Below are 26,371 nucleotides of genomic sequence, written 5' to 3'. Positions count from 1 at the left end.
TTTTTTTAAAAAGCAGAAATTAGCTGTCCTAAAGTTAGGGGTGGGGCAAGACCTAAAGTTCATGTGATTAAACTTTGTGAGGCCCTCGTATAATTATATAAATTTGTCTATAAATTCGTAAGGTTGGTAGTGACAACTCTAGATCAGGATTGTGTGTAAATCTCAACAGTTCTTTAATATTTCCTCTTTCAAAAAACTTTTAAAAACAAAACACATTATAGAGAATCAAAATGTTCATGTTGATTAAATGACATAAATCTTGATTACATAGTTATAGAATCAGTCTTCGTAGGCCATTTAACAAATCTATTTTATAATGGCTTACAGAGGATTGTAATAGTAGATAGGGACCTTAATAACAGCCTTTTTTTTTCTTTGTTGTGTTTTTATTTTTAAAGTCTTTATAGATCACAATCCCCCCCCCCCCCCCTTTTTTAAAAAAAAATAATTGACAAGCATCAGGGAAGGAATGGTCAAACCCAGTTTGTCAGTATTGGCTGCTTAAGAGCAATGCTTCAATGTATTTGTATGTTTGATAAAAGTGCTTGGCTTATGTACTGAGGGATCTCTGGTTGGAATCCAGGTGAATAGTGGGTACTTGAAGGGTACCACATATTGGTTTGCAAAAATAATGGCAGTTGGTCAGTGTACTGACCTAAATGACCCACTTGTTAACTGCGGGCCACAGACACAGATGACCTTTACATCAGCTGCCCCATAGATTGCAAGGTTTGAAAGGCATTCTCTCCTATTTTTTTGTATGTAAATATATTTAAAACCTGTGATGGGCAAGCTACTGTCAGCAGTACCCTGTCCCAGTGAAAGGTTCAGTAAAATTATTTGGTTTATAATATCACACAAAGTTAAAATGCAAGTAGAAGCTTACAAAAGCTAGAATATTGTCAGGGGTCTGAAGTGAAAACACTACTCCCTTGTGTGGTGCTGGTATTGTGTGGAGAATACAGAACTAATTCTAGACATATTCTAGTGTCACTCATTCTTTCAGCATAATCAAGAGATTCTTTACATGAAATTCACTGAACAATTATCCAGGAAAAAAAAAATATTTTAATAATACAAACTCCCGATAGAGAATTATAGTGTAAGCCAAGTATTCCTGTTAATAATGAATCCATTCAGTGAATAAAGCATATATAACTGAACTTAATCATTGGCCTAAGCTGAACTGAACATACTCAGATACTGGTACAGGCAAAAAAATATTTTTTTTTTATTGATGCACCTCAAAGCTTTGAAACAGTGTAATTGCCATAAGTCATTAGCTCAATTCATTATCTGTAATGAGGGAAGAGACATTTAGAAATCTGCAACTTCATAGTGACCATGAATTTTAATTTTAGACTTCAATGCAATTGGAAAAGGTTTAAATATTTTCAATACATCTTTTCATCTGGACTGTGAAGTAGTGAAGCCAGAGCTGCAGTTTGAATAAATTGAACTGAAATTTAATTATCTTATCATTGCTAACTTTGCTTAAACATGAACTAAAGTAGAAGTCACCATTTTTTTTTTATATTTTATGCAAATTTCAGCTTTTCTTTCTTTGTATATCTATATCTATCTATATATATATATATACTTCTCTTCATGGCTCAACATTCACTTTTTAATTTCTACAAGTAGGACTAGAGTTACCCTTCGTAACTTTAGTGGTGAAAAAAAAAGAGGGAGGGGGTAGAACAATTAGTATTCACCCGTCACTAAATAGCAGGGCTGGACTTAAACCATTGTGACCAAGAAGTCATGGAAACATCACTCTTTTATTTCTGCAAGTTGGACTAGAGTCGCACCCACGTAGCTTTAGCTGTGAAAAAAAAAAAGAAGGGGGGAGAACAGGTAATCTACTCAGCATTCACCTATCACTGAATAGCAGGGCCGGACTTAACCATTGTGGGGCCCTATGCGAGACAGTGGGGCTAAGTTTGGGTAAGGATACGGATAATAAGTGAAGATTTATAGTTTGTATTAGAAAATAAATTTGTATTTGCATTTTATTCATTCTTTACTACATACCGGTACAGAATTACTTAACGAGCCTTTCATTTAGCAAAGTCATACAGTTTATCATAAAAATTCTATTTCCTAAATAGATCATGCTCAATAGCAAGAATAACAAATGTTTTAATCTATCTAAGAGAATTGTTGACCTCAAGTAATTCTTTATTAATTTGAGGTGCGAGGAGCTTCTTTTATCAGTTGAAACAATTACGGGTATTGCATTATGTCGTTATTTATTGTGCGTAGGTTTGGTGTTTTCCATATTGAATGACACTCCAAAATGACAATTTTTGTCTATATATTTCAGATTTGTCTGAAATAATTTCGGAGACTTCATATATATTAATAATTTACACCTAGAATTAGCGCGAGTCCAATGAAAGTGTGGGTCGCATACATTGCAGTGGCCTAAGGCCGGCCCTGCAAAATAGGGGCGTATGCAACGACGTGGGTCAACTAGTTACTTTATAATAAAAAAAAAAACCAAAAAGTTTTATATCGCCATTATCTGGCTTAAGTTTAAAAAGCTGGTCTAAAAAAAAAGGCTAGTTCAGTCCAAAAATATAATGTTTAAAAATATGTCCTGGTAATTGTAAGAGGGGAAAATTAGGATGAAGTTTATTAATCAAAATTACTAATAGCTCTACAATAGATATTAACAAAGAAAAACACAACAAAATGACAAATAAGAGGTAGATATCAATGAACATTTTATATTTTCTTTCAGACAGGCTAACCATGTTTTAAAAATACCCACAATTTTAAGTCAAACATTCTTGGCGTACATTCATCTAATATACATTAAGAGTGATGTCTCAATTAGTACATTAGAGTGATATGTCTCGACAAGTATTAAGTTGTACAAAATATATTTTAGCTCATTGAAGAACAAGGATATGACATTCAATAAGAGAGTTCCAAGTATAAATTAGGTTTAAAAAACTTTTCAAAATAGTATACAAAGAAATATGCATACATATACACAAATTTACAATAATAGGCTCATACACATGATGGTGTACAATTCTATTTTAAGTATAACACTCACAAAGAGGGTATATATTAATAGAAAATCACATCACTGAGTATTAGAATATACTAATTAGTTAAAAAATTTTTTGTGAAAATGATTGAACATTAGATTTGTTCCATTTTCAGTTCTTTTTAACTTCCATTTCTTTTCAATGTTTGACATTTAATCTATTTGTATAGATTTAGCTGTGATTATTTACATAATACAAAAAAAGCAACAGAACCTTTAAATGAGTTTTCTACATAATATTGATGGACAGAAAAAGCAAGTATGCATTCCTTGAGCATCATTACTACACGAAAGGAAATGACACCAATTTAGCACTATTTGACCCTTTTCTTGTTTTATAAACTCAGCCTGCTTGCAAATTATGACTTAAGATAAACATTTTATTATAATGAGGATATGTGCAACAGGGATTACAAAGTCTTTTTTTTTTTTCGGTCTTGAATCACTTTTGCCTTGTGAGCTCTGGTCAATTCTCTTTTGTGGACATGTGGAGGAAGGAGGGGGGGAGGAGAAGGTTTCCAAGCTGCCCTCAGATGCTCAGAAAACAGAACTCTGTTTGAATAAGTTCTACTCATGCCCCCTTGATGTTTAGCCAACCCAATTATGGAACTCAGCCACACATCATTGATGTATGTTCATATACATAACGATCTTTGCTCAGTTTAAAGTTGTCTTTTAGAATAACAATGAACTGTATTTTGGAAGGTAATTAAATCAACAATGAATAAATACAAATAACAGTATTGAAAACATATTTAATATTTTCCTTCACTGCCTTTTGATTCTATTTAAACTGGCACCCGACTGTTAATGTACAATACAACATTATGGTTACATACAAGGCACTTTGACTTGATGATGGTTAATGAAATCCAAATGTCATGGATTTGACATTTTCGCTTTGATGATCATTTGCTGCTGTGGGCCCTTTGATGCAACTTGCAATGTATATTTTTTCTTTCCTTGTGAATCAAGTCATTTTAGAAAAGTTCAGTACCCCTTTCACATCTTGCAGTCAATAAGGCCGATGATGCTAAGATCATCTTTTTCTGTGGCTGACAGGTGTCATGAGGCCATAAAAATGACCTATTGCCTTAGAGTTGAGTGGACTCAAGGACATCCTAAAATTTCCCAAATTTAAAATTCCAGTCTACACAGAGATTTGAACCCGAGAGCTCTCAGTTTGGAAGCCAAGCGCTTTACCCCTCAACCACCAATCCCTGTCAAGTTATAGACTTTTCAATGAAATAAATGTATACAAGAGTTTTAATACTGCACAAATAATTAAAAGCATTTGGGAAAATATAAAGCAAAGTTTAAAGTCAACAAATTGTATCACACTTATTGGTAAGTATCTTTGGTTTTTTGGAAGAAGAGTTCTAACAACTTTCACGAGTCCTCAGATTTAGCAAATCTTGGAGCATTTTCAGCCCAACTTGAGTTCTTAACAGCTGCTGTATATTGTCTTAGTTTTGTTGTTGTTGTTGATATTTTGTGCACTGCCACTGTTTTGTTGCTGAAAAAAAAAAGGATTACATTTGTATCATAAGAATCACCAATAAAGAGAACATGGTTGTAAGATGAGTTATTAGTCTAGGTTGAACAGTACCTAACATAATGAAAATCACTGTGGATTTCAGTCTTAGTTTTGAAGTTCCTTTTTTAACTTAAACACCTGAGATATATGACATATTTTTGTGGAATACCTTTTTTCCCTCTTGCAGCCACAGTCCCTCTGGGTCCCTCTTTTTTCTTTCTCTGAAGGATGCAATCTCTACATAGACACATGTTTCACCTGAATCTGTGGAGAAAAGTTTACACACTCATTGTAATGTGATCTCATTGATGTTGTCAAAATGCATTTTAAAAAGCTATTAGGTCTTTACAGCATTAGAATAAAGCCTAGTTGTTGTTTTTTCAAGTAATTCTTACTAATTGGATCAGTAGAAATTAAATGACTTCTACTAGCTTTCAAATTGATTGTTTTGCAGATTCTATTTTGTTTGTGTGTGTGTTTGTGTAAGAATAGTAAGTATACTATCTCCTCACCTAGGTCACCCAGTTGTGTAACATGTCCTGCTTGCTGGGATGCCACTTGATGGGTAGTTTTGGGTTGATTCTCTTGGCCCTGTTTTTCTTTTGGAATAGATCCATAGTAGCCAGTGTGCAGATAATAGATGTGGGTGTTTGACGTGTGAACCAGTACCTGTGTTGAATGATATAAGAAAGTTCAAAGTAATTAAACAAGAAATACTAAGTGTCTGTAACCATCCCTGACACATTGTTGTGATCAAATGATTCTTTAAAATTGTCAGCAGACTTTGGAGCTCTGAAACTTTGTGTGTTTGTGGGTCGGAGACTATTTGTTTACAGTGTACAGTAACTGGAACAATAAACAGTTTTTTTTTTGCTACCGTAAACAAGAAACCCAAAGATTTTTCTGACTTCTACTCGAACAAATATTTCACTTGATAATTTATGTTCATTAGAGTTCATAGGCTTATTTTTATATGCTTCATAAACTTCATTACCGTTTGACTGTTTGTGAATTTCGTATATCCAGCTTGTCTCGAGTCTTGTGATGAAGCTGCCATTCTAGGATTAGCTGCTGTTATTCGCTGCCTGTGGTGAAGACGACGCGGTCGCTGCTCTTGCTGTGGGTTGGCTTACTTGAGGAGGTGGTTGGAGCTTCAATTTTACGTTCAGCTCCCTGAGATGGTCTTGACCAGTGGTCATGTGCAGAGCGCCTCTAGGAATGTTATTGTCGTCCTCGGTGTTTAAAGCAATGTCCGGAGTTCCTCTTTCTAACATTGTCATAAGCCGAGGCATTCCTTTTGAGCCTTTTACAATGAACTAGACAAACGAACAATGTTCTCCCTGGTCACAATGTAGTTTTTCTATATTAAGTCTATTCTTGGTTTTGAGTTTCGCAGCTTCCATTAGAAAGCCATTGTTTTCACTAAAATTTGTATGCCAAATTGATATTTATAGTTTATTCTTTTTTTTTTTCAAGACTAAGACCAGACTTAGGTTGCTTTATTGATCCCTTGTTGTAAATTTCTTGTGACGACAATTTATTGATGAAACGACACAATACAAACACACTGGTGGGAAATGAATATTATTATTATTACAACACAAACTCAACAACAAAGTTTTCCAGAGAATTAAAAAATCTGGCCATTAAGGGTTACTTACAGACGGTGATAGTATTTTTTAAACACCAAAAAAACAACAACAAACAAACTACAAAACTACAGCTTAATATGTTCCCTCAATCCCCTAAACCAGATTATCACCAAAACGTTCTTCCACCATCGTATTGTAGACATTCCCTGCTATAGTCCTAGCATTATTGTATAGGCTCTACACCTACGCCATTTAGCGTTTCCTTTCTTTCGAAGTTCCTTTACAGTATACACTGTTCGACGCATTGAGCTTCATTTGTGTGTCGGTGTAAGGTCTAAGAACAACACTAAAAGCTCCTTAATTAGCAGAGCATTACCTTGATTATTTAGAATTTTATTCCCTTGGTTCTTAAGAAGTTTTTCTTTTCTACTGCAGATCGTATCTTCTGTAGCAATACAAAAGTTTACACGATCCAGCTTGCCAGCAGCTTTTTTTTTTTAAACCCAAGGTCAAGCCTCTTAGTCGATAGCCTCGTTTTTATCCAATGGCACTCGCTGTTTTCTGAAAAGATATTTATATTACACCAGAACACACTGTGCCTTCTACTTAATAGATTGTGAACATTCAAGAGCCGATGTTACTTACCACGCACCGAAACACTTGACATGAACTGGGACATGTTTCGTTGAAAAAGTTGCTCTCTAGATTTCTTACGAGGCTGTGTGTATCACGTTTAATGTGGAACGTTATGTCTCGTGTGATTCGTGTGGCGCAGCTCTAGACACAAATCATTAACGCGCCCCGCTAAACCTAGAAAGATGCTCTGGAGGAGCTCTGTATTCTCCGCAGGAGTCGACGGGCTCCAAGGGATCTTTATTCTGAGCTGCAGAAATGCATTATCCTAGCGTTAATATGGGACTATTTCTCCTTGTAAAAATAAAAGAAAAAAAAACAGAAAAATATAGATAAAAAAAAATAAAGCTTGTCTTAGGGGAAAAAAGATGTCATATATCTCAATAGTGCAGAAAAAGGTCCCTTTTATTTATGCAAAACAAAATGAATTAATTAGCTCTAATTGATTAATGAATTGGTCAATTTTTGATTCAGGTATTGTCAACAACTAAGAAAAATTAAATAAATTTCAACTTCAATCGAGAATGAGAAATAGAAGAAGGTAGTTGCTGCTTTGGATCGAGGTGGTCCACAATGCTAAGCACATAACATAGAAGTCGAAGAAGATATCGTTTTCTTTATACAAAATAATGGTAATGGTCTCGTATATTCAACTCTTTATCACCGTAATTATTTTCCACGTTTCTACGGAATTCCTTATTTTTCTCAGTAGTATTTCACTACCCTGTTATGATTAAGCTTCAATAACTTTCGCGTTTGTTATCAGAAAATGCTTTATTGGGTATATATTTAAAGGGGAATGCATGATCTTTTTTTTTAATTATATAAAACAAAGTTAAGTTGATAAAATTAAACATTAATTTAATTTAATGAGTTCAAATAAACGACGATATCGTCAATTAGGAGAAAAAAAGTGTAAGTTGAATGTAACGTATTGTAAATGTTTGACCGACCCACATAGACCGTCGGAGTTTGTGCGTAACACACACTCTTTCATTTTTTAGCGGCCTCCGAAAGGGGAAAAGACGCTATTAGTTTTGTGTGGACTGTCTGTCCGTCCGTCCGTTCATCCCGTTTAGATATCAGAAACTAGAAGAGGAAATGAAAATAGGACATCATGATATTTTAGATCATTCAAATTTCTGATGCAACGGCTACTTTTTTCTTTTCTGAAATCGAAAAATCTAATTTTTAAAATCACTTAAGCAAGCAGTTTTTTCATAAAAATACACCACTTTTACAACTATTCACTATTAATAGTAACAAACACGGGAGGCTTATTAGTAGGGGAGATTGCCATTTACCATATTTTAAACACATTTATGCAAACGGTGTTACATTTTTTTGTCACAATGTTTTTTCTTTTTTTTTTCATTTGTATTGCTAAGTTAAGTGAGTTCTGTCATACTAGCTACTACTTGTACACAAGAAAATGTTAACTATTTTTTTAAAGAGAAAAAATCTATTTAGTGTGCATGTAAGTTGGACAGAATTTAAAACAACAATTAATAAGTAGTTTTTTAATATTTTATCGCGTGAGATCAATAGCTACACATTATTCTGAACCAAAGGGACATTTTTAATTTTTTTTTTTACGGAAATGTTTTTTTCTTAAGGATTTGAATAAGAGATTGACCCTTTAAAAAAGAATTAGATCAATTAGATATTCATTATAAGACATCAGTTTGGCCAGGTTCACATCTAACATCTAACTTCACATTCACTTTTACCTATTCTTTGGACTGCTGGGGCACCATACAAGATCTGTCAACCTTCTTTCTCCATTCTTCTCTTTCATTTGTCTTTGATAGAATTTCATTCTGATGTTCTTTCTGAAAATATTGATACCTGCCTTTTTACCTGCCTGGGTGGACCACTTCGGGGGCCGAATTTGAGTTTGTGTCTCCACACAAACTGTCTTTGTAACCTTGTTTTTTTTTTTTTTTTTTTACTTAATACAAATACGACTACACCATCCACTAGAAAAGCATAGTGCCATAAGCAAACATTTCTTCGTTTTAATCTTACCGTTGAGTTATTGTCTGTTTCGGTCTGTCCATCGGTCTTCTTTCCTTTAATGCCATCAGTGTTTCCCAAACCTTTTCCTTAACTGAACACTTCGCACATTCTGAGTATCAAGTGGCTACTTTAAGAAATTATCTATTGTACCTAAAAAAAAAAACATGAAACAATATATAAAAAAATACCCATTTATTCAATTATTGGTAATTAATTATTTTGTTTGATATCAAATAAAGGTAATAACTTGTACAATACTAATATAGTTTTTAGAGCGGAGTTCTTCCTCTTTAGATAAGCTTTTTTTTTTTTGTAATGATTTTTATTTTTTATTTAGCTAATTTAGCCTGTTTCTATCACTTTTACAGTATTAAAATCAGCAACAACGAGTTGTTTAGTATGCAAACAGAAAGTTCAAGAGGTCAAGGCAGCTTTTCAGATTCCCCTCCCCCATCCATTCCCCCCCCCTTTTTTTTTTTTTGAAAATTAAGACGCCGTTACGCTAGGCTCCCACTGCTCCCTATAGCCCCCACGTACTATTGAGACAGAAAATTACAGGAGCTGTGTTGAGAAATGTGGAATGAATAGAATAATGATAGCAGACACAGAAAAACAACAACAAACAAACAAAATACGGCGACCTTCTCCATACGTTTCGACTTAGGAAACGAAATCTGAACATTTCCTTTCAAATGGTGTCGCAAATGTACCGAGAAGGTAGTGGAGTTGCTTTGAAATTAGCCCGCAATTAGGAAGGCAAATTTATTATTTCTTTAATTGAGCACTGAATTTTATAGCAAGTAAAAAAAATAATCCCAGTGGCTTTGAATTTATACTATTTTTGTTTAAAAACATTTTCTTGCAGGTCACTTTGGGATTTGTGTTTAAAAAAAAACAAAACAACTTATTTTAAAAGTTACAATTTTGGCGTTTGATATTTTCATCAATGTCGGAAAAAAAAACCTATAAATGGCCAGCTTTTTAAAGTAACCGGTGTCCAGGGTCAAGAAATTGTTGGTGAGCTCTGTTTTCTTTAAACGTTTCTGGATTATTTTTTGTTTCACCTTTTCTCAATGCAGAATCCAATGGTCTATCTCCTCCGTTTGTTTCTCATATATATTTATATATTTTTTTAAATTTTTGTTGGCGCCATTCAATCGAAATCTTGCGTCCTTGACATTGTTCAATTTTGTCCTGAAAAAATCCTTGCCTTGTTCAGACATGCGCGTGACAAATCTGCTCGCATGAGTGCATTAGACCGCTTTGTACACCTCATCTTTGTGTGGAGAAACCAGTATGGGATTGGTCTTTATCAACGGCACTAAAAACCCGGTATACTATATTGTTTTGAATGTACATGTTATAACAAAGAAATAGAAAAAAAAATGCTAAGAATTTTTTTTTATTGCTGCTATTCGGTCACTTATTATAAGTCTTACTGATTGTCCCAATGGACCAGCCGTTTAACCGTTGAGTGACCTTAGTTTGTTTTGAAACCAGTGTATAATACAATTGAGTCTTTCTCTCTCTATATTTTGTTCGTTATATGGACCAGAAAGGATGATCTGTATTTGAATTCTAATTTTGAATTGGTTTGAGCGTTGATATTTGGCTGAACACGTCTCAGTGTTCCTCTGCCATGGCGGCCATCTTTATTAATGAAGAGCTAATTAGAATTGGCGTCAACATCCTTACCAAAAAAAAATATGTTAGACTTTTTTTTTCAGCCTAAAAACACGACTTTGTATAGATATAAAGACCTTTGAACGTTAAGAGACTCTTGTTATTATGGTATAAACCACCATATTGTTTTCTAAATTCAACGTAGATGTATATAAAAAAATAAATATTCACTTTCAATACGGATATGACGAGACATTGAAATAATCGTAACCATATTTCATCATTTACAGCAGCGTTTCCTTAACCTTTTTTCTTTAGCGAAACATTTCCAATTTTCCGAGAATGAAGAGGAACCCTTTGTTGTATAGATCGGATTATTTCCTATTGATTATAAAATATATAATTGTTAAACCATATTCTGAATTGTCTCAGTTGAACACACAATCTAGGTCACTTAATGTTTGTAGGGACGTTATATTTTTTAAAATTTTTCGCTTCCCAGAAAAAGCAATAAAATCAATTTTTCAATTTTTTGTGATTCTTCCAATAAATCTTTTAAGCCTCGTAGAGCTTTAGTGCTCCGCGGAACACAGTTTTGGGAAACACTGAATTACAGTAATGCCCTTGTGTTATCAGAGCATGGGATGGGTTGCCTGAGCCAGCCAGCAACACCAGTGACTTAGCAGAATTTCAAGTCATTGGTTAATATGCATGACTAGATGCATGACGCGTAGGACGTAATCATCTTCTTTTTTTTGATGTAACGTCTGTGATAATTTGCATTCGTTGACTTACACAATAAATCGTAATTCGTAAAGTGCTTTGTTATTTAGACGTTTTGCTCTGGGCAGTTCCATAACAGGTGAGCAGTTTCAAATCAATATTTAACTTAAAGGTAGATACTAAGAGTAAGCATACTTACCGCGGTTCCCCACGTGCACAATTCCATAGATAGTCTTGTTTGAAGAAGTTGACGACTGCTACTTAAAATGACATGCACTGATTTTATTGGTCAATTTTGAGATCAGCAGACGTCTGGGAGGGCCAGCGTACTGTAACCTAGATCTAGATATGAACGTTAAAAAAAACATGTTTATAATTCTAACTTTGCATTTGGACCACCTGTATGCAAAAAAAAAAAAAGCGTGACCTTTGAACTGTCGAAAAGATGAAAGATGCTTGGTTCAACGTTTGTACACATACAAATGGATTGAATCAAATGTAATAACCTTTGAGGGCAGGCTAGGGCCTATAGATCTGTGTTTTCTTTCTTTCTAGCTTTATTTTGTTTTCTAATAGTCTAAAAATATTAAAAGGAATTGGAAGATCCAAGCTGCATTTGCTAAAAGAAATACTAAAATAATGATATAAATAATAGTAATAGACTATTTTTTTTTGTAATCATTGTATATTTATTAAAAGTAATACTATTAAAACAATCAAGAATATAAAGCTGTTTACCTCCCCCCCCCCCCCCCCTCGGTTACAATTTCTAGAAAAAAAAATGTTAAGAGGCGTTTTTGAGATTCCTGTCAACCCACCCAGTCGGTTTCCACCCATGATTTTTCAAGCTAATAAGAGAGATCATAGGGATATAAGGGAGTGTTATATTTACCATACATCTCAAACGCGATTCAGTCATACTTTAAAAAATCAACATTGGAAAAATGAATTAATAAAAAAAAATAGTACTGCGCCCTGTGACTAAGTGGATATTCAGCCATCTAGTCATCTAGTTCCATATCATCGTCAACGTGTCTGTGAGGGATAATAATGTCTGTAATCCAAACTTGGTCATTAGTGATTTCATCCGTTCTGTCTCTAGTGATTTTAAAAGAAAAAATAACACCCAACCACCGTCCTGTATACACTGCGCCCACTCTTATCAACCTGTGAATCATACCCACTTTAAATGAATTTCTTATTTAAAGTTCTCGTTAGAGACCTGATAGTTAGTCTTGTTGGATTATTTTGTACTGGTTGAGATCAGTACGACGTGGCAACGAGCTGTTGGTCTGCACTGCCCACAGGATGTGACGTTGCAGGCCAGTGTTGAGGCCTTCTCTAACGAATGGTCTCGTTGAGGTGTAATAACAAGTGCATATTTGAGAGCGGTTAATTAAGTAATTTCTATAAAGCTGATTTGATGTTGAACTGCTTTGAGTTAGTTACTCTCATACACTGAGTGCTTTAATGGCGGTCTTTTGTTTAGAGTGGTGGCCTCGTTCCTATTTCTTTACTCACATCGACTGTGCTGTGAAACATCCTCATTTCACGGGCACAGAACGTGAGTTTCTGCGAGGTGACATTTCACACTTGATGAATGCTGGCAAATTAAAAGGACAACATCTTTCGAGCAAATTAGAAATACAAGCACACAAAAGATGTGTTAAGACACGGCTAAGATATCTTAACTTTTTTCTCTATTTTTGTAAACCCTTGTCTGGATAATATTAGTATAATTATGACATCTTTAAACATCAAGCCTTCTATGTTAAGCTTTTCCCTCATGACAACTTTGGGCTATCGATGTGGTTAATGCCCCCCCCCCCCCCCCAACCCGGTCGTTCTTCTGGCCTCCTGAGACAATGTAACCATACTTGATGTCATAACTTGGTTTCTTTGTTTTCAAACGTCTTCCACTTCCACGGCTTTAGATGTGGCTGTCTGTAATACGAGTCACGGCCTCAGATGTGGCTGTCTGTATTACGAGTCACGGCCTCAGATGTGGCTGTCTGTAATACGAGTCACGGCTTTAGATGTGGCTGTCTGTAATACGAGTCACGGCCTCAGATGTGGCTGTCTGTAATACGAGTCACGGCCTCAGATGTGGCTGTCTGTAATACGAGTAACGGCCTCAGATGTGGCTGTCTGTAATACGAGTCACGGCCTCAGATGTGGCTGTCTGTAATACGAGTCACGGCCTCAGATGTGGCTGTCTGTAATACGAGTCACGGCCTCAGATGTGGCTGTCTGTAATACGAGTCACGGCCTCAGATGTGGCTGTCTGTAATACGAATTTACAGTTAAAGTTATTTTCATCTTTTTACTCGTTACCTCCCCTTTTTTTGTTGTTGTAAATGCTTTTGACTATGTCTCCATTTAAGCCTTTCTACCTCTCATCGCCTGTCCATTTTCCACCTTCCTCCCTGCTTCTCTCTCACTCTCTTTTCTTAGGGTCTATATTGTTCTGATAACCGACCACATAATCCTAATGAAGTCGATTTGGTCGGCAGTCTGTTCTCTAAGATCTCTCCACCACTCTCCTGCTTTGAAGTCATGTAGTGTAGTCAAGTTTACTCGTCATATCTCAATTCACCAAGGGTTTGTTGTGTGTGCGTTTTTTTTTTTAAATGTTGGTTGTATTTGCCTCTATAGCGTTATTGTTATAGGAGTAATGTTGAGGTCAACAGTTGTAGTCAGAGGTCAACAGTTGTAGTCAAATTGAATTTCTGTTTTGGACCAATACAACTATCCTATCTTATATTTTGATAGTAGCATACACATTTTAGCAACATTGCATTGATACAGTACCTTAGATACTAGATGTGACTTAGTTTTCCAGTATATATTTTCAATACAATAAAACTTGCCTCAAAAATTATGATAATAAGCATTCAAACCCAATCGTCTTCTATGATCACCCTGTTTTTTTTTTTTTTTTCAATGTTTGTTTGAACTGTTTGTAGTTATCCCCCCTAGCCTAGACAAATGGGTTGCCAGGAGAGAGAATAAAAGTCATGTCAAAACTGTGAAAGTTAACAAAACGATGGTTGCATATCAAGTGTGTGTGTGTGTAGCAGTTCTGAAAGTTTTTAATGTCATTGATCAATCCAGTCCATTTTGTACACTGTACACAATGTAAAATAGGGTTATAAAAATTATTTTAAAAAACCCTGTTGGCATTGAGGGAAACGAAGCCGCAGACAGAGAAGCAAAGAGAGCCCGAAATCATGCGGTGTCAGGAACCCAAATTCCCTACTCGGACCTGAGACAAAGTATTGCCTCTGCCACCTATCGAGAGTGGCAGAACCGATGGGAGGCTGAGACTCACAGTAAACTCAGGCAGATTGTGGCGGATGTCAGGTGGTGGCCCACATCTAAGGGTCTGACAAGGCGTGGTAGCACAACCATGTCCAGACTTAGGATTGGCCACACCTACATCACGCACTCTTTTGTACTGAAGAGAGAGGAGCCCCCACTTTGTGAGTACTGTGACTCTCGCCTCACCGTGGAACATATCCTCGTTGATTGCCCCAGATACCAGAATGTCAGGGCGAAATATTTTAGAGCCACTAATTTAAAAACACTATTTGATAATGTCGACCCTGGGAAGGTACTGGGCTTTATCCGGGAAGTGGGGCTATCTACGAAGATCTGATTTATGAATTTGTGAACATGCACTATTTATACTAGATTTTTACCAAATATTTAAATTTTTACTACCTTTACTATTTTAACTGTGAATAGACCTTGATTTTAATGATATGACTGTATAGAATCTGGCCCTTGTTGTTTAGAGAGAGAGTAGTCCTTAAGGGACTGCAGGCACGACATGGCCTAAATTGTGCTGATGTGCCTCAAATAAAAAATCAAAAAAAAAAATCAAATCTAAATGAAAAATAAATGATTAAAAAACACTGAATAGAAAATAAAAATCATTTTTAATTCAGTAACTGCATATTTCATTTATTTTACAAAGGGCTTTTGGCCATTTTATTTTCAGATAGTGTCATAAATTGTAAGATAGTACAGGAAGTGAAAGAGGAATACATATGGTTAGATTTTAGATGATTTAAAAATGATTTTTTAGGTCAGTACATTTTTTTATGACCAATTGTTTGATATCCTTGAAAGTCTAAGAAAATTTTCTAGACATACATGGTTAAATTCTTAATTAATGTCAAGTACAGCTACCCTTTAGTAATTTAAATTTTTTTGTGATCTCATATCACTATAGTTCTGTGGCTGTTAGATTACTGATATATAGAGTCGGTTATATTATCATTGAAAGCTTTCAAAGAGAAATTAGACAATCTTTATAGGTCTTTCTTATTTGTGTTGTAATTTTAAATGATATTTAAATGTGCAGTTTTAATCTTGTTCAAAATATACTTAATATTATGTGATTACATTCACTTCAACATACACGGTAGGGAACTGGTATGTTTTATCAGGCTTAATGAAATTCAACAAGACCGCCCTGCAAAATAGCGGCGTATGCTACGCCGCTAGTCGACTAGTATATATATAAATATATTTTAAATGTTATTCCTGGGTCCTAAAAAGAGTACCACTAATGCAATGTGTTATATATATATGTATATATATGAAGAAGTCAGAACAAAGAGCTATCTCTTATCCAGAAATAAAAAGTACTTTAAAAAAAGAAACAAAGCTTATAAGTTTGTTTTTTAAAAAGGGAACAACCTGAATTTGAACTCATGGTTCATGCTTCCTCAAGCTTCTTATTACTTATAATAACTGACCTTGTATTTTTTTTTTGCATTTTTTTTTTTAGTTTGGATATTCTATTTCACTTCAAAATATACTGTCTTGTTATAAAAACAAAAATCTTTTCTGAGACTTAATAAACAACAATTTTATTATAATGAAACTAGGATAGGTTTGTGATATCTCATTTCATAATATGATAACTCTTACATAACCCTTTTTCTGATATTATGCTTTGGCTTTTTGATTGCTATCTGAACCATTAGAAAAACCCTAAAAATGGTTATAATTTGAAAGAAATTTTCTCCATTAAAATAATCTTCCAATACTTACAAAAATATGGGGTTGAAATTTCATTGATAAATTTAACATATTTGTATACATAAACATTTTGTTCCAACATTTCGTTAAGGGCCAGTAGCTCAAAGACTATTGTTCAGAAACATGATTAGATACATGGAAGCTAGGAGTTGACAAAGTGGACACAATACTGAGCTCCTTTTCATCTTGTCTTGTTCACTGCTACTTAGTACTTTAGCCTTTCTTTTACACTGGATACTGCTCCATACTTCTGTGGTTGTCCCTGATAAGTAACAAGTGAAACAAAATTCTTATAAAATCCACAATGAGTTGAAATCAAAATTTTCTAGTAATTTAAGAAAATGACAATTCAATTCAAATATTTTTACTAATATGTTAAAAAAATAGTAAAAGTAGCATATTTAACTGCACAGGTGTAAAAGGTAAAGGTTCCTCTTTCACACCTTTGGACTTGTGTTGGTAGAAGTTAATATGTTTCTGTGTCCAAAGGTTAACAAGGGTGTCATATGACCATCGCAATGACCAACCAGCTGTACTTCCTCAATGTATGTCAGGTACCCCCTTAAGTTTAGGTGGACTTAGGGATGTCCCTTAAAGTCCTCAAGTGTGAAATCTTCAACTGGATTTGAGCTGATTTATAGGGCATAGGATTTAAAGGTCATCTGTTTTTATGGTCCATGTTTAATGACAAACAACCGCCTTTACTTTATTCCCAACTAATTTCAGTTACCCAATAGTGTTAAATGTATCATACTATAAATACAAAGGCCAAAGATTTATTCTGACATGATGGAGGAATAGGTCAAAATTGCAGCCATTTTAAACATGAAAATTACAGCACAATGACCAATCGCTTTAACTTTCCCCACCAATGTCAGTTTCCCCTTAAAGAGTTAAATTGATCATTCTGGCATGATGGGGGAGCAGGTCTCAAACTTGAAGCTATTTGAACATGATACAAATATTTGATCAAGATCTCTGGATCCACAGATTGTAGCATAGTTGTTGAAGCTGGTTGAAAGTAAAATATTTGTGTTGTACACTTTTTAATTTTACATTTTCTGAATTACCCCATCTTTATTAGTAACATTAATGTTGTAATATGTTGATACTTGTACTGCTTTTGAGGTTTCACTTGGAAATGTGTTAGAGCCCTGAGCTTCCTAGTTGAACTTTCTAGGTGCAGGCTAGGTTTTTTTACTTTTAGACTTCTGCAGTGATGTAAGATCCACCTTTTCATTTGTTGGGAGTTTTTTAAAATGTTCTGCTGGCCACAAAATAGGCTTTGTTATCTGTCAGCTACCCCAACATTGTGAGCAGACTTCTATATACTTTTGTATTATCTTGATCTTGATGTTAAGAAGAAAAGAAAGGTTTCAGCCTGTTTTTTTTTTAGTGAACAAATTGTTACCTTTAGGTCTGTCACAGTTAACTCTAATTGGTAGTGTTTGTCCTCCACAAGCAGAATTTGGGCCTGCACAAACAAATAGGTAGTGTTATTCCCCTTTCATATTTAAAGATTGAAGTCACTAGTTTTGTTATTATATCACAATAGTATGCTAACAGTCTATAACAGTGTTTCCCAAACCTCGTCCTGCAGAACCCTATTGTTCCTTGAGGCATTAATAGGGTTTCCACGAACCTCTGGAATAATTAACTAGTAGGCAACCACATGAATTATTCTCTCTAAAAAGATAAGTAAAGTGTTCGTCGGTTAAGGAAAAAGTTTGTGAAACACTGGTCTACAACATTCATGCTGGCAATGAAATCCTAACACACATTTCAAGATTGAACTAAAAGCCAATGTTGACTATTAAATAGAAGGAACCATTATTTTTTTTTTTTTAATGTAGAATTTAAACAAGCAAAATATAAAAATACTTAAAAAAAAAAGCTTATCTAAAGGGAAAGAACTCCGTCCTTACAACTTTTTTCGTATTGATTCATGTTTTGTCTAAGTCAATGAATAATGTACGAAGTTTCAACTTCATCCGAGAATGGGTGTGAGACCCAGACAGAAAGGCAAGAGTTAATATAAGCTTTGTGAAAAAAACTTTGCTTCACTAATATATTTTTTGTAAAACTCACCTTTGACTCGAAGATGAAGCTGTGCTTGCTGGCTAACTTTGGGACCACCTCCTGGAAGTTGGTGCTTGAAGTTTTTACTTTTCCTGACCAATCCTTTTATAAGTCCATGTTTGCTCTGTCAAAATTGACTAATATTGTAAACACAATTTAAAATGACGGCTGCTCTAGACATAGACAAGCCAAAATGAAAACAAAAAATCATCTAGAAACCTCAATACTGTCATTTAATAATATATGTAGTATATATATAATCAGAATGTCTCAGCCAAATTTACCTAGACACTGATACTTCGTACAAGTATCTTTATATATAATAATTACAATCATTACCGTAGTATTGGATATTAAATCTATCGATCCAATATTAGGAGTGCTTACTGTCACAGTAGCAACAGTATATGTGCTCTGTGTTGTAAATCTGGACGTTATCACCTGGTTAGTGCGATGAGCTCTGTTATTGGTGGCTATCTCTAACGGAGCTGGGGGCAATGGAGTCGCTGCCGTAAGATTCACGCCAATGACTTGATGGGCTTGTTGCTTTAGCCTAACATTAAACACGCTGTAGAAATGTGAGGCCATGTCGGTCTGAGATCTTATTGCATGTATCTCTCTGTCATCTTCTGTTCCCAGTATATTGTCAGGCACACCGACTTCTTGAACTCCGGCTATAGTTCGCGGCATGTCGATTATTTGTTATTGTTGCTATTAATATAGCCTACTTACTACAGCTTCCGTTTAACTAACCTTCTATCTGACAGTAATCCGTAGCACACACTTTTCCTAGTCGGGTTATTCGAACTTCTGGATAAAGCCTGCAGTAGTACTTATTTCACGGCTGCTGATACCTTTTTTTTAAAAAAAAAGATAACAATATTTGTATTTGTGTAATAGATATTTTTACTTTATTTGCACATTTGCTTAACGATCTTTTGAATCTTGACATTACAAAAAATGTTTTTTTTTTCCCCAATTCAACTGATTTCTTTCTTTTTTTTCTTTACAAATAATAATTTACCCATACTGAATGTTTATAACGATATCCGAATTCATATTTGGAAATATAGGCCTAATAAGAGTAAATAGAGACGTACCTGTTTGCATTCTAATATCAGTAGAATACACTCGTCAAGAAAAATGTATTTTATCTCTGGTCAAGCGTGTCACCAATATTTTCAATCTGGTGGAAACGTAAATTTAAAATAAAACTCTTTTTTTTTCATTTCAAAGAATTCTAAGAAGGCGCACGTTTTGAAATCTGGTTTAGCCAGCGAGGCGACTTCCATTTCACGCTGTCCTAGAATCAAGCGTGGCTTCTTGTTTTTTATTTTAAATGCGTAGCTGTAATCAATGTGAGAAGAAAATCGGCATGGCGGCGCTCGGATTATCGAACGAACGAGTTAAAACGCGGTCTTTTTCTTTTGTACTTGGAGCGCTTAGTGTGGATCGCCATTTTGTTTTTTGTTTTTAAATTTGATGGAACAAAATATATTATGTACATGCATTTGAACTGAAACTATTATATGACATGAGCACAACCCCCCTTTTTTTTTTGCGCTCTACTTTTTTAATAGTACAGAAGTCGTAAACATGTTTTATTCTAAACCGGAATAACTTCATATGTAAACAAGCGGTGACATTTTGAATTCTGCGATTGAAGTTTATTATTTTTTTTATATTTTCGCTTAGATGTTTTGTTACCAATCCAGTCTTTTAACCTAGCCAAGGTTTTGGCGATTAAGTAGCATGCTTGCCCACTTGCATGTATATTTACATATTTTTAATGTTGGCGTAAGTATATATTTTATACCTAATGACCTAATCATAATGTATGCTGATTGACGTTTGTGACATATATTACTTGCCTTTTTTAGCGGCCCCCGTAAGGGGAAAAAGCCGCTATTAGGTTTGTGCAAAATGTCCGTCTGTCCGTCTGTCCGTCTGTCACACTCAGATCTCGAAAACTAGAAGAGATATGAAAAATAGTATTTCATCATTAAATGCGGCTTGAAAAGTTTAGGTGCAAAGGCTACTTTTGGTTTTCTAAAAGCAAACCGTTTAATTTATAAAATTAATTATGCAAGCGATTTTTTCATAAAAATACACCAATTCTAAAACAATTACATAAATGTAAGGGAGGCAATGTTACAATATACTAACAAAGATGGACAATTCTTGTGTATTTTCAGTATCACTAAGTCAAATATATTTTTAAAATGTACAGAAAATGTTTACAACAAATATAAATAATAGTTAACGATGTTTTTTCTGGTCAACTAGCTGCTAAAATTAAAAGAAAACATTTCTGTTTGTTTATAAAGGCTAATAATGCATTTTGTATGTAAATATCACGCACATTTTTTTAAATGGACTTTTTATGCAGCGATTTTCGTGCAGTAGCGTAACGTCGCTACATGACCAGGTGCTAAACCAATTCCTTAAACTTTTTTAAAAAATCAGATTTTATTTATTTTTTCTTTAGTGCCCCCATCCGAATAAAAGAAGATTATTTTTCTGCGTTTTGTCTGTTGGTCGGTCTGTCCGTCACGATTTGATTAAAAAAAACTAGAACTCTAAAAGCTATTGAAAATCTGATTTACACTTTAATGTTCCTCCCGTAACATCTCAATAGTTTTAAGTATCTAAAAATTGAATGTTCCGGATTTTTTTGTGCAAAACTAATCAACCCCAACAAATGTTTGTTTGCTCTTCTAATTTATATTACATTCAATTTCCATGCTTAAACGTTGCAAAAACACATTATCAATAATATGTTGTTCCGTTTTTTATGTAAATAGCATATTAATGCTAAATCAAAATCTCTATACTGACTTATATTTCATTAAGTGTAAAAATGTTCCGGATATTGTTTTATAAAACATGAATTATGCCTAATGATTGTTTGAAATCGCATAATTTACTAATATTATACTTATATTATTTGACAATGCGTCACTATAATTTCCTTATCAATATCAAATTGTTCCGTATTTTCATCTTTAAACAAATTTTAAAAATATCGACAATAGGTTGTTCAGGGCTTTAAAAAAAAGTAATTTACTAGAATTGATTACTGAAAATTACTTTTTAGACATTTAATTTTTTTGCTAAAACATAACATAGAAGTTTTGTAATCGATTAAGAAAGTTCCGGATGTTGTTTCTTATAAATCGTCGCCAGAAATTTCCGAATTTATTTAAAAATCTACTAACGCCAAATAATTGTTTGAACTCCCTCTTCTAATTAATAAACAAATAATCTTCTCATTTACGAAATAATGTTTTTACGGATTTTTATGAAAAATATTTTAACTCACTACTCTCTTACAGTACATTTAACTTTCTACCTAAAACATTAAAAAATCTAATTATCGTTAATATTATGTTCCGATTTTTAAGGAAAACAGAATCCAAACACCAAAGTAAGGTATGAAAATCTCTCCACATGGCTGTAGTACATCTAATTTTTATACGAGACCATCCAAAAAATTTAATTAACGGTATTTCATTTATCTGAAATTCTCTTTTTCTTTTACTATTTATACAAACATCCGGAACAATCTATTATATAAACTTTTCAATTGTGTTCATACCTAAAAATTATTGCGATGTTTTGAAACGTAGAATAAAGGTTAATCAATTTTTAATAACTTTTAGTTGTTTTTTTTTATATTAAGATGACGGACAGACCAACTGACAGACAAAACGCAAAAACAATGGATGCTGCGAGGGTGGGGGAGGGGCTAGCTGGAGCTTGTGACCTTTGACCACTGGGGTGGTAATTTGCATACGGGCGAAATGACTCTGGATCAGAAGAATGTTTTTTGACATTCCGATGGTCTAGAGGCTAGTTTCGCTTGGTGCGTTATCGCTAGGCGGTGGTGTCGAATCCAGTGTCACAGGTTCGAGCCTCGGTCGGCGCATGCCCTTATTTTCGTAGCATTTTAATTCACTGCTTTCTCTCTTAAAAACTTGGTCCCTGGTGCTGTTATTCATTTATGTTTAATATATGTATGTATCATTTGTTTCAGCACATAGCTTCAACTCTATGTTTACATTTACAAATAAAGGGTAGACTTTTATTTTCGAAAAAAAAATGTCTTATGATTTATGATTTTTTTTACATCATTTTTTTTATACAACCTCTTCTTTTTCATCATCCTACTGCTTAAAGATAGAAGGAAAAACATTGTGTACTTTTGAAACTATATCAGTAAGACCTGGCTATTATGCCATTTAGTAGGTCAAATCATTTTAAATCGACTTTTTACGAAGAAGTAGAAAACTCGCTAAAAAAGTTTGTACACGTTATTTCTCCCACACCCAATCTCTGGTTAAATTGAAATTTAGCACAGTTATTTCTTCTACCTGACAACACAAGAATGAAGTTGAAAAAAAAAGTTTGGCAATTAATTATTTTGTTTGGTATCTCGAACAAGGGAAAGAAATTGTACTTGACTGAAGTTGTGGTATAAGTTGAATTAGTCCCCTTTATAGGTCGCCGCTCTAAATTGAAACAAACAATATATAACTTTACAATCTTCTCTAGTCGTAAGCACATCACTAATAGAGTGGTTAAGCACTTAGGCCCGAGGTTGCGCGAGCCATGAGTTCGAATTCCGGTTGTCCCCCCTGTTATTATTTTTTTTTTTTTGTAAATTCTTTTAAAAACCAATTACGGTAAAATCCACCAAGATACCCCCCCCCCCCCAATTTTCTCAGCTGGTCCAGATAGGTGATAGGATTAAAGCGTAGACAGAAAATTAACAGCATGAAATGCTATAAACATAAACAATAGGTCAAAATATTCTTAACCCTACAGATTTACTGTTGTTGGTCTAGATCTATTACAAATTTTGTTGCATGTCTGATCCAAGCTAATTGATACAATGACACTTCGTATAAGCTTCTGTTCAATCGTGTACAAACTGGCCCATTCCACTATAGATTTCTCTACACTCTCCAGAAAGCAACTACTGTTTTCAACTAGAGTCTAGGTTAAAGTGTAAGGTGACCCTGATAAGCCGATTAAAACGAAATCTAGGTTATAGTTGAAAAAAAAAAGTGCCTTATTTCCTAGAAAACAAACTTGTTGTTGATTAGCCTTTTAAGTTTTAAGGTTCAGAATCACGATAAAACATTCTTAAAATGTTGAAGGTTTTTACTAGGTCGTATTCAAGTTCTATGAAATGTAAATATTAATGAATCCAACGATTTCTTATTATTTACATAATACATAAAGCACATAAATTAAACGTATTATTTACATAATACATTAAGATATAATCTGAAATTGCAATCCAATGCTCACTTGTCACTCTTACATAGTCACATCAAATAATGACTCTGAAAGACGCACAATGTCTTAGATTTAGAATATCACGCACTTTATAAATGCAGTCATCATGATCCTTTTAAACAAGGTCATAAGCTGAAGCTCTGTCCCAGACAATCCTTTCACGTGCATCAAAAGTGTTTAACATTGTGCAACAGATCAAGTCGAGACCGTACACTTTCTTTACGTCTGCGCTAGAGCTTACAGCCCAACATCTTGAGATATGAGCTCATAGCAGTGGCTTCTCTTTGGCGTTGGCGTGTACTGTTTGAACATTACAGTTTCTAACTTCTATGCCACTAACACATGCTTGCCTCTACTACAATCTTTAAGATGTTGACCCTCTCGACGGTTCTCCTTTGTTAAGTGCTGGTGTCTTCGCCAAGAGGACATCTGTGATAAATGTCAGTGAGATGGTGCCACGTGACTCAGGGTCAGGCGGAGCTGGCTTAGACATTGCTCTGACAGGCTAGCCGGTTGATCAAGCCACTCCTGCAGCTAGTCTCTGGTTGTAGGTTCAGACTTGAAACACCATCTGGTCGTTATGAGCAGAAGGCAACAAGAGCCTGGCCAGCACAGTCTAGATATCTAAGTGGTTTGTCTCCTAGTTAGTCTTGATATTTGATGGGGGGAACACAAGTACATAAAGAGAAAAAGCTTACAAAAATTCATGCCCTGGACAATACGTTACAATAAATCTGGAGAAAAGTCAGATTGAAATGAAGAGGTAGGAAGCTGTGATTGACTTCACTAACCATATGGAGGTGGCTGTGATTGACTTCACTAACCATATGGAGGTGGCTGTGATTGACTTCACTAACCATATGAAGGTGGCTGTGATTGACTTCACTAACCATATGGAGGTGGCTGTGATTGACTTCACTAACCATATGGAGGTGGCTGTGATTGACTTCACTAACCATATGGAGGTGGCTGTGATTGACTTCACTAACCATATGGAAGTGGCTGTGATTGACTTCACTAACCATATGGAGGTGGCTGTGATACCAACCATATGGAGGAAGCTGTAATTGGCTTCACCAATCATGGAGGAGGCTTTGATACCAACCATATTGAGGAGGCTGTGATTGACTTTACCAACCAACAAGGGCTCAACAGAGATTTAAATACCCCAGTAACACTGAGCACTAACGTTGAGTTCTTCGCATTCTGGGTAGGCTAGTCAAAGATTAATGACCATCGGAAATCACCACAAGATAGCTATAGTTGGGCCAAAAGATAGCCAAACTTGATGCATACTACAGGGTGTTCAAGTTCTGTCAACCAGTTGGAGAGCCAGAAAAGCAAAAAAATCTATTGCAATTAAAAAACAAAATGTATAAGAACAAATTCCAGAGATCCAGTTAGCTGTATACAGGGCCGGTCTTAGGCCACTGCAACCTATGCGGTCACAGTGGGCCCCGCGCTTTCATAGGCCCCGCGCTTATTCTATGTGTAATTATTAAATTGCAAAATATATACGAAAAATTCCTGGAAATGTCCTGCATTTATTAAAATATTAAAATCTCCTGATAACTCATAAAAATCTCCTGAAAAATTGACAAAATTGTCATTTGTGGGTGTCATTTATTACGGAAAATGCCAATGGTACGTGCGATTAAAAAAAGGCAATGTCAGCTTTCATGTAATAAAATGTAATAATCGAGTTTTCAGCGATAGTTCCAATACCTTATCTATTTTTATAGTCACTGACATATAAATATACCATAGTTTGCAAGTTTCGTAAAGTAAAGTAAATTTGATCACAATTTTGTACTTAGTAAAGAATGAATAAAATGCAAAGTCGAATTTTTTTTTCTAATACAAAATCTTAAATTTCACTTATTATACTTATTCCCACCCAGACTAGGCCCCGCGCAATCAGTTTCGCATAGGGCCCCGTAATTGTTAGGACCGGCCCTGGCTGTATACATGTATCTTCTGACTTCAGATATTGGAAAGCAAAAGTCACATTTGCTTGTACTAGTACGAGTTCTAACAAAGCATCTTTTACAAAAAAAAAAAAGATTGGACACACAGCATTATTTCATGCAATAGAATAAACATTGAAAATTATCAAAAAGAAATATATAATAAAAAATCAATATAATATTTATAAAAAATACACATTCTTTCTAAATAAATAGCAAACTTAGAAGAAAATCAGTGTACATTTTTTTTTTTTTTGAGATCAACATTTAAGATTTTGCTTACAAAATCTTTTTTTTTTCAAACAACAGCAACAAATAAATAATAAATAAAATCACCAGCACTTAATTTTGTAAACTTAATTTTGTACATAGTGTGCAAAATCAAGATATAACATCATCTGCCTTATAGATTACAACAGTGATGCCCAACCTTATTTGGTCTGCGGGCCATTTTAATTTTCAGCATTCGTGTCGCGGGCCATATCACCAAAAAGAAAAAAAAAACACTTTAGAAGCTTTTTTCAATAGTTTTATTAGTGGACCTACTTTAAAAAATAAATGTGATGCATGCAGTTTATCCAAAACCATCTTCTGAATATCTGGCTGCATAGATGAAACACCAAGTCGGAGCACTGAATCTAGATGTTCATCTGTTAGCCGATTACATAACATGGTTTTCGCCCGTTTCATCATTGAAAAAGTTTGTTCACACAAATATGTGCTTGAAAACAATTGTGATCACCCTTAGCGCTTGTTTTCGAAGATTTGGAAAAGTTTCTGC

The 26,371-nt window shown here is 34.6% G+C and overlaps 2 protein-coding genes and 1 long non-coding RNA gene across 6 annotated transcripts in view; 1 reads left to right on the top strand and 2 right to left on the bottom strand.

Annotated features, from left to right (window-relative positions):
* Window positions 1-9,892, top strand: part of LOC106074255 (uncharacterized) — a 72,299-nt gene extending 62,407 nt beyond the window's left edge. Inside the window, exon 4 of the long non-coding RNA XR_008775282.1 lies at window positions 9,708-9,892. This is a non-coding gene — a long non-coding RNA (uncharacterized LOC106074255). The remainder of the gene's footprint in view (window positions 1-9,707) is intronic.
* On the bottom strand, window positions 3,366-11,525 carry LOC106074253 (uncharacterized). Of its 3 annotated transcripts, XR_008775274.1 has the most exons (6): window positions 11,388-11,525; window positions 8,852-8,992; window positions 6,567-6,751; window positions 5,111-5,267; window positions 4,768-4,862; window positions 3,366-4,577 (listed from the first exon to the last, which is right to left on the bottom strand). XR_008775274.1 is itself a non-coding variant. In XM_013235006.2 (4 exons), exons 1-4 carry the CDS (start codon window positions 5,653-5,655, stop codon window positions 4,506-4,508), a joined length of 387 nt encoding a protein of 128 aa, XP_013090460.2. In that variant the 5' UTR covers window positions 5,656-6,284; the 3' UTR covers window positions 3,366-4,505. The 3 variants fall into 3 exon arrangements, 1 of the variants encoding a protein (XP_013090460.2); XR_008775275.1 differs by lacking the exon at window positions 8,852-8,992 and having other exon boundaries at window positions 11,388-11,402; XM_013235006.2 differs by lacking the exons at window positions 6,567-6,751; window positions 8,852-8,992; window positions 11,388-11,525 and adding an exon at window positions 5,593-6,284.
* A 4,276-nt stretch (window positions 11,526-15,801) lies between these two features.
* On the bottom strand, window positions 15,802-19,049 carry LOC129923486 (uncharacterized). Of its 2 annotated transcripts, XM_056014668.1 has the most exons (4): window positions 18,659-19,039; window positions 18,329-18,443; window positions 17,652-17,714; window positions 15,802-16,502 (listed from the first exon to the last, which is right to left on the bottom strand). In XM_056014668.1, exons 1-4 carry the CDS (start codon window positions 19,007-19,009, stop codon window positions 16,342-16,344), a joined length of 690 nt encoding a protein of 229 aa, XP_055870643.1. In that variant the 5' UTR covers window positions 19,010-19,039; the 3' UTR covers window positions 15,802-16,341. The 2 variants fall into 2 exon arrangements, with proteins under 2 accessions (XP_055870643.1, XP_055870644.1); XM_056014669.1 differs by lacking the exon at window positions 17,652-17,714 and having other exon boundaries at window positions 18,659-19,049.
* Window positions 19,050-26,371: the final 7,322 nt, after the last annotated feature.

Source organism: Biomphalaria glabrata, chromosome 16, assembly GCF_947242115.1.
Source record: "Biomphalaria glabrata chromosome 16, xgBioGlab47.1, whole genome shotgun sequence".
NCBI lineage: Eukaryota > Metazoa > Mollusca > Gastropoda > Planorbidae > Biomphalaria > Biomphalaria glabrata.
This window is presented reverse-complemented; position numbering and strand designations above follow the sequence as displayed.